Genomic DNA, 13,194 nt, shown 5'->3' with positions numbered 1-13,194 from the left:
TAAACCACGTTTAGTACCAATATTATGATGCAAGGTCAAAAGAGTCTCGGCAAAGAGGTTATCAAGCTTTAATTTATATAAGCCATCACAAAGAATAGCGGAACCGATAAGATGATTTTGTTTAAACAAATTTAAACATCCATTTTCACCATCAAAGAAATATCCAACAGGATCAAGTTTTGATAAGGAAACTAAATTACGAGAAATAGAAGGTACATATAAAGTCTGAAATAAATCTAAATGATGTCCAATATCTAAAATCAAATGATAAGTTCCAATGGCTTCAACTGAAGCTTTGACTCGATTTCCCATGAGGACAAACTTTTCATTTAGATTTATGGTCTGGGCTGAAAGGAATCCCTGCATCGTATTAGTAACATGAGTGGTACATTCAGAATCAATCCACCAAGTATTATAAGGAACTTCTGCAAAATTAGATTCGAAACATGCATAAGAAATAAGCTTACCTTTATTTTCGAACCATGCCTTACATTTCAGGCAGTCCTTTTTATGGTGCCCAGGTTTACGACAGAAATGGCACGTATCCTTCTTGTGTTCCTTATTGTGGATTTGGGCAGAAGACTCATTTATCTTTAGTGGTCCTTGCTTAATGCCCTTTCCAGATCTTTTCTTATATTTCTTTCCAGCTCCTTGATGACTTACGAGATGAACAGAATGAATTCCTTGATTCTTAAGCCTTGTCTCCTCTTGCACGAGCATACTGTGCAATTCATTCACATTCCATTTATCCTTTAAGGTATTATAGTTCATATGGAATGGACCATAGTTGGGAGGCAAAGAGTTGATGATAAATTGTACCAAAAAGTTCTCATCCACAGTTATCCCAAGAGTCTTAAGTCTTGTTGCAATATTACTCATTTCAGTAACATGCTCATGCATACATGTTACGAGAACCATCAAATTTCATGGTGGTTAAGGTACCCATCAGTGTGCCAGCAAGTGATTTGTCAGCTGTTTGGGAACGTTCTTCCACAAACTTCATATATTCCTTAGCATTATCAGTTTCAGGGATAGTAGACTTGATATTCTTTACTAAGGTCATCCGCATAAACATTAAGCTTAATCCATTTGACATTTCCCAAGCTTTATGGACAGATCTTTCATCAGCACTGCTCTCATCAGTAAGATCAGTAGGTTTCTCAACTTGAAGTGCCAAGTCCAAGTCCAAAACACCTAAATTGAATTGAACTTGTTCACACCAGTCAGAGAAATTGAGCCCATTGAATAGTGGTACAGATGAAGCATGCGAATGCAGAGAAACGGGAATAGATAATACAAAATATGAAATGCTCTAACATTAATACTTTGAGTTTTAATTTCAGATTCTAATAACAATAAATGTATAGCTTAATTCTCCTTTGGGTGATATTACGTTATACCATCATAATAAAAATAATGATGCTAATTAATTTCATTTAATTGGTAATTAAACATAATCTAATCAAACATGTATGATATCTTTGGATATTCAAAACACATCCGACCAAGTAAATCAATTAACCACGATCATGTTCAAGATTAATAAAATTAACTGATCAACCTTTGGGCGATCCATAATAATTTTATAATCTTTGAACGTCAATATACTCTTGACACCAATAATAAAGTCATTTTCATTTACAAGCATCAAACTATCAAGAGTAATTGATAAATAAATTATGTGATTTAGTGTTCAAAATACCATAATGTTTGGCCACTTTGGTGACTAACAAACAACATTAATCAAACATTAATTACATAAATAAAACATTTATCACTTAATGCTTTTAGTCATTTTCTTGTTTATTCATTATTGACATAAATAGACTAGGCACGTTCCAAGTTCCAACACAAATAAACAAGGCAGTAAAATTCTACTTATATTAAAGATGCATTTCTTGGTGAGCAGAATAGTCAATTATCAATAAATTACCCATTAATTGAATATTAACATGATTCAGTAATAAATAGAACATAAATTTGCAGTCAAGGCAGCACTAATAATTACAATTAGTTATTCATTCACATGTAGAACTGAAAATCCATTTATTTATCATATATCATTGGTCAATTTGGCCCCCACAGAGTAATTGGAAATTGGAAAAAAAATGCTTCAACCAAGAAAAATGGAGTGACAGCTCATGATGGCAAAATCAAAGATTGGACTTCTCTCAAACCAATCATAATTTAACAGACACAACATGGTATTTCATCAATAATTTGACGGAGAGTAAATGAGAAATCGCACTATTGCAATATAAAAAAAAATTGACTTAATGTGTACAGATTTCAACCCATAAATAACAATAAAACCTATGACCGGTCATCATCAGCAGTAAATGCAGAGTCTTTGTCAGTACCATTATAGATTAAACGAGTTCTAAATTCATTGGTAACCAATTCATGAAACTATCCACTAATAATTATCCATGGCCATTGATACGGTTAAACAAAATTTTGTGGTCAGAAAATATTCATCAGTGGAACCATCATTCTAATTTCAGATCTTAACCCATAGATCTATAAAGAAGGTTAAAGATCCCATGCGAAAACAGTATCTTTAAAGGAAAATCAAGAATTTCACTACTTGGGCTCTGATACCACATGTAAGACATTAAACCATAATACCAAGATCTTTAGAATTCATGATTTTCACATATGAATTTAATTGATCAAGAAACATACCTTGATCCATGGCAATAATTGAGAATTTTAGATCTGCAAAATAATAAACTGTTAAATTAAAGAAACTGTTCTCTCACTTTTCCTCTCTTTTATTGAATGAATTAATTGATGGGTTTCATTCACATTTATAGGCAGAGAGAGGCAGTCTCCTATGTGCCATAAAACTCTCCACTTTCCATCAAAATAGACAATTATAAAACTACCACTCTCAATTGGACCAATAGGATTTTAGTAATATTAACCACCTTTAATTAATTCTTTAATATTACATGGGCCACAAATAATTGGTTTTACAGTTTATACTTTACACATCGCTCACAAGAGGAGTCCCCATGATTCAAAAATATTTATGCATTTACAGTAGTTTTTTAACTACCGATTCCTCCCAATTTGAATTTATGACAGCGTGACCCGTTAATCTTTCGAGTCAATGCTCGAACAATCTTCAAAATATTTCTTGTTCTTTGAAATTACTGATATATAATTTATTAAAACATGCAGAGTACTTGTATGAAATAGTTTTAAAAGTTGATAAAAATTAAGGTTAGAAGCTGACGATGCCAATATTGATACATCCCTAGGAATTCAACCCGAGGACTCCATATATACCCCAGCTCATCTTTCTGCTATGGTCCTCGGGGTCTCCCTAAGACCTCGAGATATTTTTTGTCCTCGAGATACCTCGAGGACATATTAACATCATCTCAAGTCCTCAAGAATAGTCCTCGGGACATATACCACCAACATACCTCCTAAGACCTAGGTATCTAACAAACAAATCTAAACACCCAAGGATTCTATATCAACCCTTATACCACTTGTCAAACAATTCCATTACAAGTAGAGCACTCTCTATAAACCTTGGATAAAAACATCCAACCAGCACAATCCTACTAGGAGTACACTACCTACCCCTATAAAAGTAGAACCTTGGGCCATTATTCAGGTACGTTTTTCATTGTTCTCCAGCACATAGCCTCACGCATATAATTCCCTTTCTGACTTAAGTATCGGAGGGGCGACGAGAACACACCTCGTTGCCTTGTTTCAGGTACCGGAAGATCACGTTCGTGCTCCTCATCAATCATCAAGCTCGGGAAATCTACAGGTACAATTTTTGGTAGCATTATTGGCGCCGTTTGTGGGAAGCGCTACCAAAAGCCATGGTAAACACACGTTCAGGTCTTCCACCAGCAAGCTCATCCGCTCCAAACCAACCCCCTCATGAGGATGTCCCTGTTCCTCAAGAGGAATCATCAAAAGTGCCAGAGCCCCAGTCGGAAGTCGTCACTGCTGGAGCCTTTGAAGAGCTCAGATAACAGGTCACCACACTAACTCAGCTGCTAAGTCAAAGAAATTCGCATCCGTCATCCACACCAGCACCCCAGGGGGGTTTTATGGCTGATGCTCGAGCTCAAGCTCAAAGACATGTCCCTGACAATGGCGGAGCAGGGGCCTCTGGTATACCACATGTGACCTCGGCCTCGAGATCAGTGAGCATGGAGTCCGGGGAACTCGCTAGGATTATTCAAGAAGGAATCACGGCGGGCCTACTTCAGGGCAATAAAGGGACGACAAGATTCAGTCCCAACATTCCCTTTACTCCCGAGATATTGACATTCCCCTTGCCAGACAGATTTAAGTATCCTAGGATCAAAGAATATGATGGGACCACCGATCCAATTAATCATCTTAACGTATACACGGACGTCATGAATCTACAGGTCGCGCCAGATCAGGTGATGTGCAAGGCCTTCCCGCAAACTTTGACGAATGCTGCTAGGGATTGGTTCTCAACCTTAGAGCCCAACTCCATAGCCTCATTCTCAGATTTGGTGGACAAGTTCTCTGTTTTCTTCGCAAGCAGTAAACACATCAGGAAGACAATGGCTTTCCTCATGCAACTTAGACAAGGGCAAAATGAGACCCTACGTGATTTTATGACTAGGTTCAACAAGGAAAGACTTCAGTTTCCTGACCTACATATAACTGCAGCAGTTTCTGCCCTCACATATGCCATAAAGTGTGAGGCTTTCAAGATGTCTTTATCCAAAACTCCGCCAAAGACAGTGACCGAGCTTCTTACCCGAGCCGAGAAGTACACAAATATGGAGGAAACACTGAACCCGAGAAAGGTTGGACCACCCCATGACAGGGTCGAGCATAAACGACAGCATGACCCCAACCCCCGTGAAGAATAACATCGAAAAAAATAGAAACAGGAGGTTCTTCTGACGTCATTCACATGTTTAAATACGTCAAAGACAAATATATTGATGGAGATCAAGGATATGAAGGAACTCAAATGGCCTGTCAGAATGAGGTCACCACCCGAATCCAGGGACATGAACAAGTGCTGTGAGTTCCATCGGGATCATGGGCATACCACGGAGAACTGTAAGGCCCTACAACGGGAGATTGAAGCCTTTATTGAAAGAGGATTCCTGAGTTCCTACGTTGGTAACGACAAATGTCCGAGGAACGATCGTGGTAGGGAAAGAGCCCCTGAGGCAAAAAGGAATGGTCAACCCACTTTTGGAACCATCAATATCATCATTAGGGGTATTACCTCGGGAGGAGACTCCAACAGTGGAAGAAAACAATATGCCCGACAATATGCCTTGGCCTCTGGGACGCCTCATGGAAAGCTGGATGATATTACTTTTGGGACCGGAGACTTAGAAGGTGTATCACTTCCACATGATGACACCTTGGTCATCTCAGCAATTGTGGCCAATTTTGAAGTAAAGAGAATCTAGGTTGACAACGGGAGTGCGGCCAATATACTTTCACAAGAAGTTTTTGTCAAAATGGAAATCTCATCTCAGCAGCTCAAAGCGGTTAAAACTCCTCTCCAGGGGTTTGGGGGAGGAGTCATCACTCCAGAGGGTGTCGTCGAGCTTCCTCTAACTTTGGGTTCTGGCCAGAAATAGGTTACGGAGATGACATCTTTTCAAGTGATACGTGTCTCAATGGCCTATAACGCTATTCTGGGAAGACCACTCCTGAACAAGATCAAAGCCATTGTGTCTACCTTCCACCTAGCCATGAAGTTTCCAACAAGTAATGGCGTTGGGGTCGTGCGTGGAGACCAGACAGCTACCAGACAATGCTATGTTGCCAGCGTTCGGAAAATAAATAACGACGTCGTGCAAATCTCGAGGATTGAGCCCGAGGACGGGCAACAAGTCAGACTTGCTCCTGTCGAAGAATTGTTGAAAATTGAGCTCGAGCATGATAAGAAGGTTACGATTGGTCGGGATTTTGACGTCACCCTGAAGATAGAACTTGTTGGTTGCTTATCTCGCAACATTGACGTTTTTGCCTGGAAGGTTGAGGATATGTCAAGGATAGACCCTAAAATTGCAATCCACAGGTTTAACACTAGCCCAGGGGCCAGACCAGTAAAGCAGAGGAAAAGACAGTTTGCTCCAGAACGTCGGGAGGTCATTCGCGAAGAAATTAACAAACTCGTCAGTGCTCAATTCATTCGGGAGGTCCAATATCCCGATTGGCTTGCCAATGTTGTTTTAGTGAAGAAGGCCAATGGTAAGTGGAGGGTCTGCATTGACTTCACAGATCTTAACAAAGCATGTCCAAAGGATAGTTATCCCCTACCGCGGATTTACAACTTGGTGGATAGCACGTTTGGACATGTATAGCTTCTTGGATGCATTTTCTGGTTATCATCAAATCCTCATGGCCGAGGAAGATCAAGAAAAGACGTCATTCATGGTCGATTTCGCCATATACTGTTATAAGGTCATGCCTTTCGATTTGAAGAATGCAAGGACAACATACCAAAGGCTCATCAACAAAGTCTTTGCTAACTTGATTGGAAGGAATGTGGAGGCATACGTGAATGACATGGTGGTCAAGAGCAAACAGGTGGACCAACATATTTCAGATCTTGAAGAGGTTTTTGACACCTTACGAAAGTACAGAATGAAGTTGAACCCCGCAAAATATACATTTGGCGTGGCCTCGGACAAGTTCTTGGGCTTTCTGATCACTCATCGGGGGATAAAGGCTAACCCTGACAAAATACAAGCCTTGGCGTCTATGGAATCACCAAGGAACAAGAAAGAGGTACAGAGGTTGACTGGTAGGATAGCAGCCTTGAACAGGTTCATGTCCCGAGCATCAGATAGGTGCTATCCCTTCTTTAAAGTCCTCAGAGGAAACCAAGACTTTGATTGGAGTGAAGACTGTGAGAAAGCTTTTCAGGAGCTCAAGCAAACATTGGTATCTCCTCCTATTCTCATTAGGCCTGAGCCTGGTGACACCTTATTTTTGTACCTGGCCGTATCTCAAAATGCGGTCAGCGGGGTCTTGGTGAAAGAGGTTAACAGAGTCCAACAACCTATCTACTATGTAAGCAAGACCCTACTAGATGCAGAAACAAGGTATACTTTGGCGGAACAACTTGCCCTTGCCTTGGTGATAGCAACACGAAAACTCCGACAGTATTTTCAGTCTCACCTTATTGTGGTGCTCACTAATCAACCACTTAGGCATATACTTCAAAAGCCGGACGTCTCAGGAAGACTGATGAAATGGGCGATCGAGCTTGGAGAATTTGACATCGAATTCAAACCACCCCATCTATTAAAGCCCAATAACTAGCCGACTTCATTGCAGAACTAATCCCTAGGCCTCGGGGGCCAGGAGAAAGCTCGAGCATGAGCACCAGTTTGGACACTTGGCAAATTTTTGTAGATGGAGCATCAAACTCCTCGGGCTCGGGTGCTGGGGTCATCATCATCAGCCCTGACAAACAAACGGAGATTCAATGCGCTCTTAGGTTCGAGTTTGAAGCAACCAATAACGAGGCTGAGTATGAGGCCGTCATTATTGCTCTGGAGCTAGCCCTTAGCCTTGAGCTCGAGTTCGTGAAGATATTCAGCGATTCACAACTGGTGGTCGGACAGATTGAAGGATCATTTGAAAAGAAAGACGAGAAAATGAGTTTGTACTGTATGAAGGTTTAGGATCTTCAACGAAAATTCAAGAGTTGTGAAATTGCAAAAATTGCTCGAAAGGACAACGAAAAAGCAGACGCATTATCCAGGCTTGTGTTCATGGGAGTAGACAGCCTGGACAGAACAGTTCACATCAAAGTCATCACAGAACCCAGCATCAATCAAATCCCCGATGTCATGGACATTGAAAACGAACCATCTTGGATGGACCCAATCATAGAATTCATCACAAATGGAAATCTACCAAGCGATGCCAGGTTGGCTAGAAGTATCAGAGCTCGAGCTCCTAGGTACTGCATGATCAACGGTGTCCTCTTTCGCAGAAGTATTACTCTTCCATACCTAAGGTGCCTCAGACCATCAGAATCATCCTAGGCCCTTGCTGAAGTTCATGAAGGTGTGTGTGGGAATCATCAAGGAGCAAGGGCTCTAGCCTTTAAACTCATACGATATGGGTACTATTGGCCAACTATGAAGAAAGACGCCTCAGAATATGTTAAGAGATGTGATAGATGCTAGAGGTTTGGTAATGTTATCCACTCCCCAGTCGAAGACCTCACCAACATTAACTGTTCGGCCCCGTTTGAACAATGGGGAGTTGACATCCTCGGCCTGTTTCCTATGGCAAGAGGTCAATTAAAGTTTGTTGCTGTAGCAGTAGAGTATTTCACAAAATGGGCAGAGGCCGAACCTCTCGCCACGATATCGGAGCCCAAGCTAAGAGCCTTCACTTGGAGGTCTATCATTTGCAGGTTCGGGATACCGAAAGTCCTCATCACCGACAATGGCAGGCAATTTGACAATCAACAGTTCAGGGACTTTTGCTCAAACCTTGGGATTGATCACCGTCTGACTTCAGTTTCGCATCCTCAGAGCAATGGTCTGGCCGAGGTAACAAATCGAATCATATTACAAGACCTCTGAACAAGAATTAATAATGCTAGGGGTTCTTGGTCCGACGAGCTGCCTTCTATACTATGGACATATCGAACAACTCATAGGACGACCACAGGAGAAACCCCTTTTATGTTAGTCTATGGCATTGAAGCAATGGTCCCGGTTGAAATTAGGCTGCCAAGCCATAGGAGGCTCGTGGCAGAAACCTCGGGGCAAACAACTGAACACCTTGATCTCTTGGAAGAAGTGCGGGAGCGAGCCGCTATAAAGGTGGCCTCTTACCAAACTAAGACAGCAAAACGTTTTAATAACAAAGTCAAGATTCGGAGGTTTAGAGCAGGCGACTTGGTCTTAAGGAGGGCCGAAGCTGCAGGTCACCCCCAGGGAAGCTCGGGCCCATCTGGGAAGGACCCTTTGAGGTCATACGACAGGTTCGCAAAGGAGCATACAGTCTAAGAGGCACTTCGGGTAGACCTCTTCCAAGGCCCTGGAATGCTGATAATCTGAAAATATATTACAAGTAACATTTTCGATGCCATCTAGGAGATTTTCTTTTTATTCCTGCATTTTTTCTTTTGAATATTATTTTTGGTTCCTCGGGCCTGCGCGCCCTTGCATTTTATTTCTCTAGTTTAGCGGGCCTGCGTGCCCATGCATGTTTTCTGTTTTCTTTCATAATGAACTACGTTCGGTTTGATCCCGTTTGGGTACGTAGGCAGCTTGGATACAATATAAATCCGAGTCCAGTCCAAGAAATTAGTGAATTCAAACCTCGGGTATAACAGCCCTTTAGTTTGCTTTGCGCCCAGGAATTACCTAAGCCTTGCCCCACGCAAGCACCAAAAGCCTTGCCCCGAGCAAGCACCAAAAGCCTTTTCCTGCGCAAGCACCAAAAGCCTTACCCCAAGCAAGCACTCAAAAAAAGCCTTGCCTCGAGCAAGCACTCAAAAAAAAGCCTTACCCCGAGCAAGCACCAAAGCCTTGCCCTGCGCAAGCACAAAAAGCCTTGCCCCGAACATGCACAAAAGCCTTGCCCCGTGCAAGCAACAAAAGAAGGCCCGGAGCGTCACCAAAAGCCTTGATCATATGCTCAAGCATAAGCCGTTATAGTAACACCCGGAGACATATAAAAATCCTACATCATTTTTGACAATCTCTCGAGGATATCACATGGGCTCATAACAACTTTTTAAGTTAGTTTTGCTCGAAATCTAGAGTCCTTGAGAATCGCACAATCCCTCGACGATGTCACGTGAGCAGATCGCAACTTTTTTAAGTTAGGTGTGCTCGAGGTTTACAATCCTCGAAAATATCACATCCCAACTTTTTAAATTAGCTGTGCTCGAGGTTTATAGTTCTCGAGAATATCACATCCCAACTTTTTAAGTTAGTTGTGCTCGAGGTTTAGAGTCCTCGAGAATATCACATCCCACCTTTTTAAGTTAGTTGTGCTCGAGGTTTACAGTCTTCGAGAATATCACATCCCAACTTTTTAAGTAGTTGTGCTCGAGGTTTATAGTCCTCGAGAATATCACATCCCAACTTTTTAAGTTAGTTATGCTCGAAGTTTAGAGTCCTCAAAAATGTCACATTACCACTTTTTAAGTTAGTTGTGCTCGAGTTTTAGAGTCCTCGAGAATATCACATCGCTGCCTTTTAAGTTAGTTGTGCTCGAGATCATTTTAATCCCTTAAGATTATATGCTCGAGTTGTGGAATCCTCGAGTAAATTCTTCAATGTCGCATGAGCAGCTAATTTCCAATTTGTTTGCTCGAATGTATGAAGTCCAAGAGGTCGAGATAAATAGTTCAAATGCAATAAATTAACTTCAGAACATACATAGTCCTCGATCAAAATACATGTTCAAAGTTTAAACAAAAATTACAAAAGATCGGGGTGGGGGAAGTCATCCAATGTGGCCAAGAGGAAGGTCGAGGTTGCTGATGTCAATCTCAACGTCGCCCTCAAGACCGTCCTCCTCGTCTCCACCCGATCCTTCTTCATCTTCCAAACCCGAGAGCTCCAAAGTATCAGCGATGGAAGGCACTGTCTTCAGGTCATCAGGAGCGACGTCGGGCAACTTCTGACGGAGGAAGGCCCGGGCTTCTTTCAGAGCATGGAAGTACGCCCCCGACGTGTACTCCCCTTTTATCTTGTCACAGTCCTCGGAGGTTTTGAACTCCTCCCAGGCCCTGTCCCTGACAGCTGCGAGCTCGCGCTCAAAATTCTCTGTCTTCTAGATAAGCTTGAGCCTTGCACCCTCGACCTCAACCTTTGCTGTAACAAGGTCATCCCTGGCCTTTGCAGCCTCCATTCTCGCGTCATCACGCTCCTTCAATAAAACCTCGACCTGAGCCTCGAGGTTTTGAATCCTACTGTCCTTGGAGGCCATTGACGTCTCCACCCCAACTGCCCTCTTGGCCTCCTCAAGCCCTTGCAGAGAAAGTCCTCGAGCTACACTCAACATCTGGAAAAAATGGAGAAAATGTCAAGTATTAATCTCGACCAAAAAACTTGAGGCTAAAGTTGAAAGTTCGAAGATTACCTTCACTGTAAGACCCTCGAGGACCTTCATCCCATCCTCGAGCTTCACCTTCTCCTTGTATTTGTTCACGAGCTCAGGAGCGAGGTGGCAAGTCTCAAAGTCCCCGGTAAGAGACGGGTCATCCTCAAGGTCAACCACTTCAGAAGGAGACCGAGGAGTGACGACCCGATGAGTGGGAGATCTGAGGTTCGGTTGCAGAGGGGTCGAGACTTGAGGATGTGCTCGAGATGTTTCGCCAGGCCCCCTCACACCCTCAGGAGTCCCTCGAGGCCTCTTCTTGCCTTTCTTCTTCGGGGGCTGCCCCTATGGATGAGCGTCAGTCCTTGTGCTGACAAAGTTCCAGAGAGCCCGAGGATCAAAAGACATGCCTGCAAAAACTTACAAACATTTTAGAACGAGCACAAGGTCAGGCTATTTTTCAAAAAATAATAAAGGAACATCCCTACCCTCGACGCCTCTAATATCTGCCAGGTCTATAACCTCCTCCCCAATCTCCTTCATCGTCGAGAAAAGGGGGCTGAGCCCGACCAGTATCCTCCTATGCTCTTCCAAAACATCCAGATACACCTGGTCCTCACAGAACTTCTCGGCGTCGGGGATTTCCCAATCAGGCTAGAAAGGAAGGTCGGGTTCTTGCGCTATAACATAAAACCACCCCTCCCTCCACCCCTTCAAAGAGCTCGCCATCCTCGGGTTTTTAAAACCCCCAATCGTCGAGAAATAGCCAAAACAAGTGTATCGAGGATGCTTCTTAAGCTCGAACACTAATTTACTAAGGCCAATGTTGGGCTCGATACCTAAGTACCTACATGCTATGAAAAAATAAACGAGCATTCTCCAGGCGTTGGGCACTAATTGAACCGGGCACATGAAGTGCTCGACTAATAGAGCAATGAAAAAGGGGTGAAGGGGCCACCTAAAGCCAGCCTTAAGGGTCTCCCTAAAAATAACAAACCCCCCTCGTCGTGCTCGAACAATTCTATCCTCGGGGCCAGGAAATCTAATGTCGCAATTAGGCATTATACCGTATTCCCTAACTACAGCTATGGCTGAGTGCTTTTTAAGCCTACAGGGTTCGTCGGGATACTCAAAGACCATATTAACCTGAGCCTCGGGAGTAGCCTCTAGGGGAATAGCCGTCAGTATTATCGACGTCCCTACGTCCTCACTACTACTAGAACTACTAGAAGAATCTCGACCCTCACTACTCGACATCTCTTAGCAAACTTAAGACCTAGCTTATGAATAACTTAAAGTCTCGAGCCTTACCAGGAGTTCCCGACGACTTGAGAAGTTCCCAAAGTGTTTCTCTCGAGCACGACCTCGCAGAACTCAGATTTACAGTGGGTAAAAGTGAAAAATAAAGGTGAGAACAGCAGTATTTATAGGTGAAAACGATGGGAGGCCAAAGGTCGCAAATCCAAGCCATTCTCTGCAACGGTCATATCTCGACCTCTATCATCAGCCATCACTTCTCGACGACGATTTGAGAAATGACATAACTCATGTGCACCCCATCCTAAGAGCTAGATCTCTAGGAAAAGTGCACGGGGGCCAGTGACGATGCCAATATTGATACACCCCGAGGAATTCATCTCGAGGACTCCATATATACCCCAGCTCATCTTTCTGCTATGGTCCTCGGGGTCTCCCTAAGACCTCGAGGTATTTTTTGTCCTCGAGATACCTCGAGGACATATTAACATCCTCTCAAGTCCTCGAGAAAAGTCCTCGGGACATATACCACCAACATACCTCCTAAGACCTAGGTATCTAACAAACAAACATAAACACCCAAGGATTCTATATCAACCCTTATACCACTTGTCAAAAAATTCCATTACAAGTATGACACTCTTTATAAATAAAAATTCCCTTGGATAAAAACATCCAACCAGCACAATCCTACTAGGAATACACTACCTACCCCTATAAAAGTAGAACCTTGGGCCATTATTCAGGTACATTTTTCATTGTTCTCCAACACATAGCCTCACGCATATAATTCCCTTTCTGACTTAAGCATCGGAGGGGCGACGAGAACACACCTTGTTGCCTTTGTTTCAGGTACCGGAAGATCACGTT

The 13,194-nt window shown here is 42.7% G+C and overlaps 1 protein-coding gene across 1 annotated transcript; it reads left to right on the top strand.

Annotated features, from left to right (window-relative positions):
- The first annotated feature begins 4,961 nt into the window (after nucleotides 1–4,961).
- LOC111412588 lies at nucleotides 4,962–5,618 on the top strand. Its single transcript, XM_023043524.1, has 2 exons — nucleotides 4,962–5,429; nucleotides 5,514–5,618. Exons 1-2 carry the CDS (start codon nucleotides 4,962–4,964, stop codon nucleotides 5,616–5,618), a joined length of 573 nt encoding a protein of 190 aa, XP_022899292.1.
- Nucleotides 5,619–13,194: the final 7,576 nt, after the last annotated feature.

The sequence above is a fragment of the Olea europaea genome, chromosome 16, assembly GCF_002742605.1.
Source record: "Olea europaea var. sylvestris chromosome 16, O_europaea_v1, whole genome shotgun sequence".
Lineage (NCBI taxonomy): Eukaryota > Viridiplantae > Streptophyta > Magnoliopsida > Lamiales > Oleaceae > Olea > Olea europaea.
This window is presented reverse-complemented; position numbering and strand designations above follow the sequence as displayed.

Bases quoted from the DNA above. Each gene is read 5' to 3' on its own strand.
- LOC111412588 (XM_023043524.1), top strand. From the start codon at position 4,962: ATGGAGATCAAGGATATGAAGGAACTCAAATGGCCTGTCAGAATGAGG. The intron at 5,430-5,513 runs GTAAAGAGAATC...ATCTCATCTCAG, and splicing joins CAATTGTGGCCAATTTTGAA to CAGCTCAAAGCGGTTAAAAC.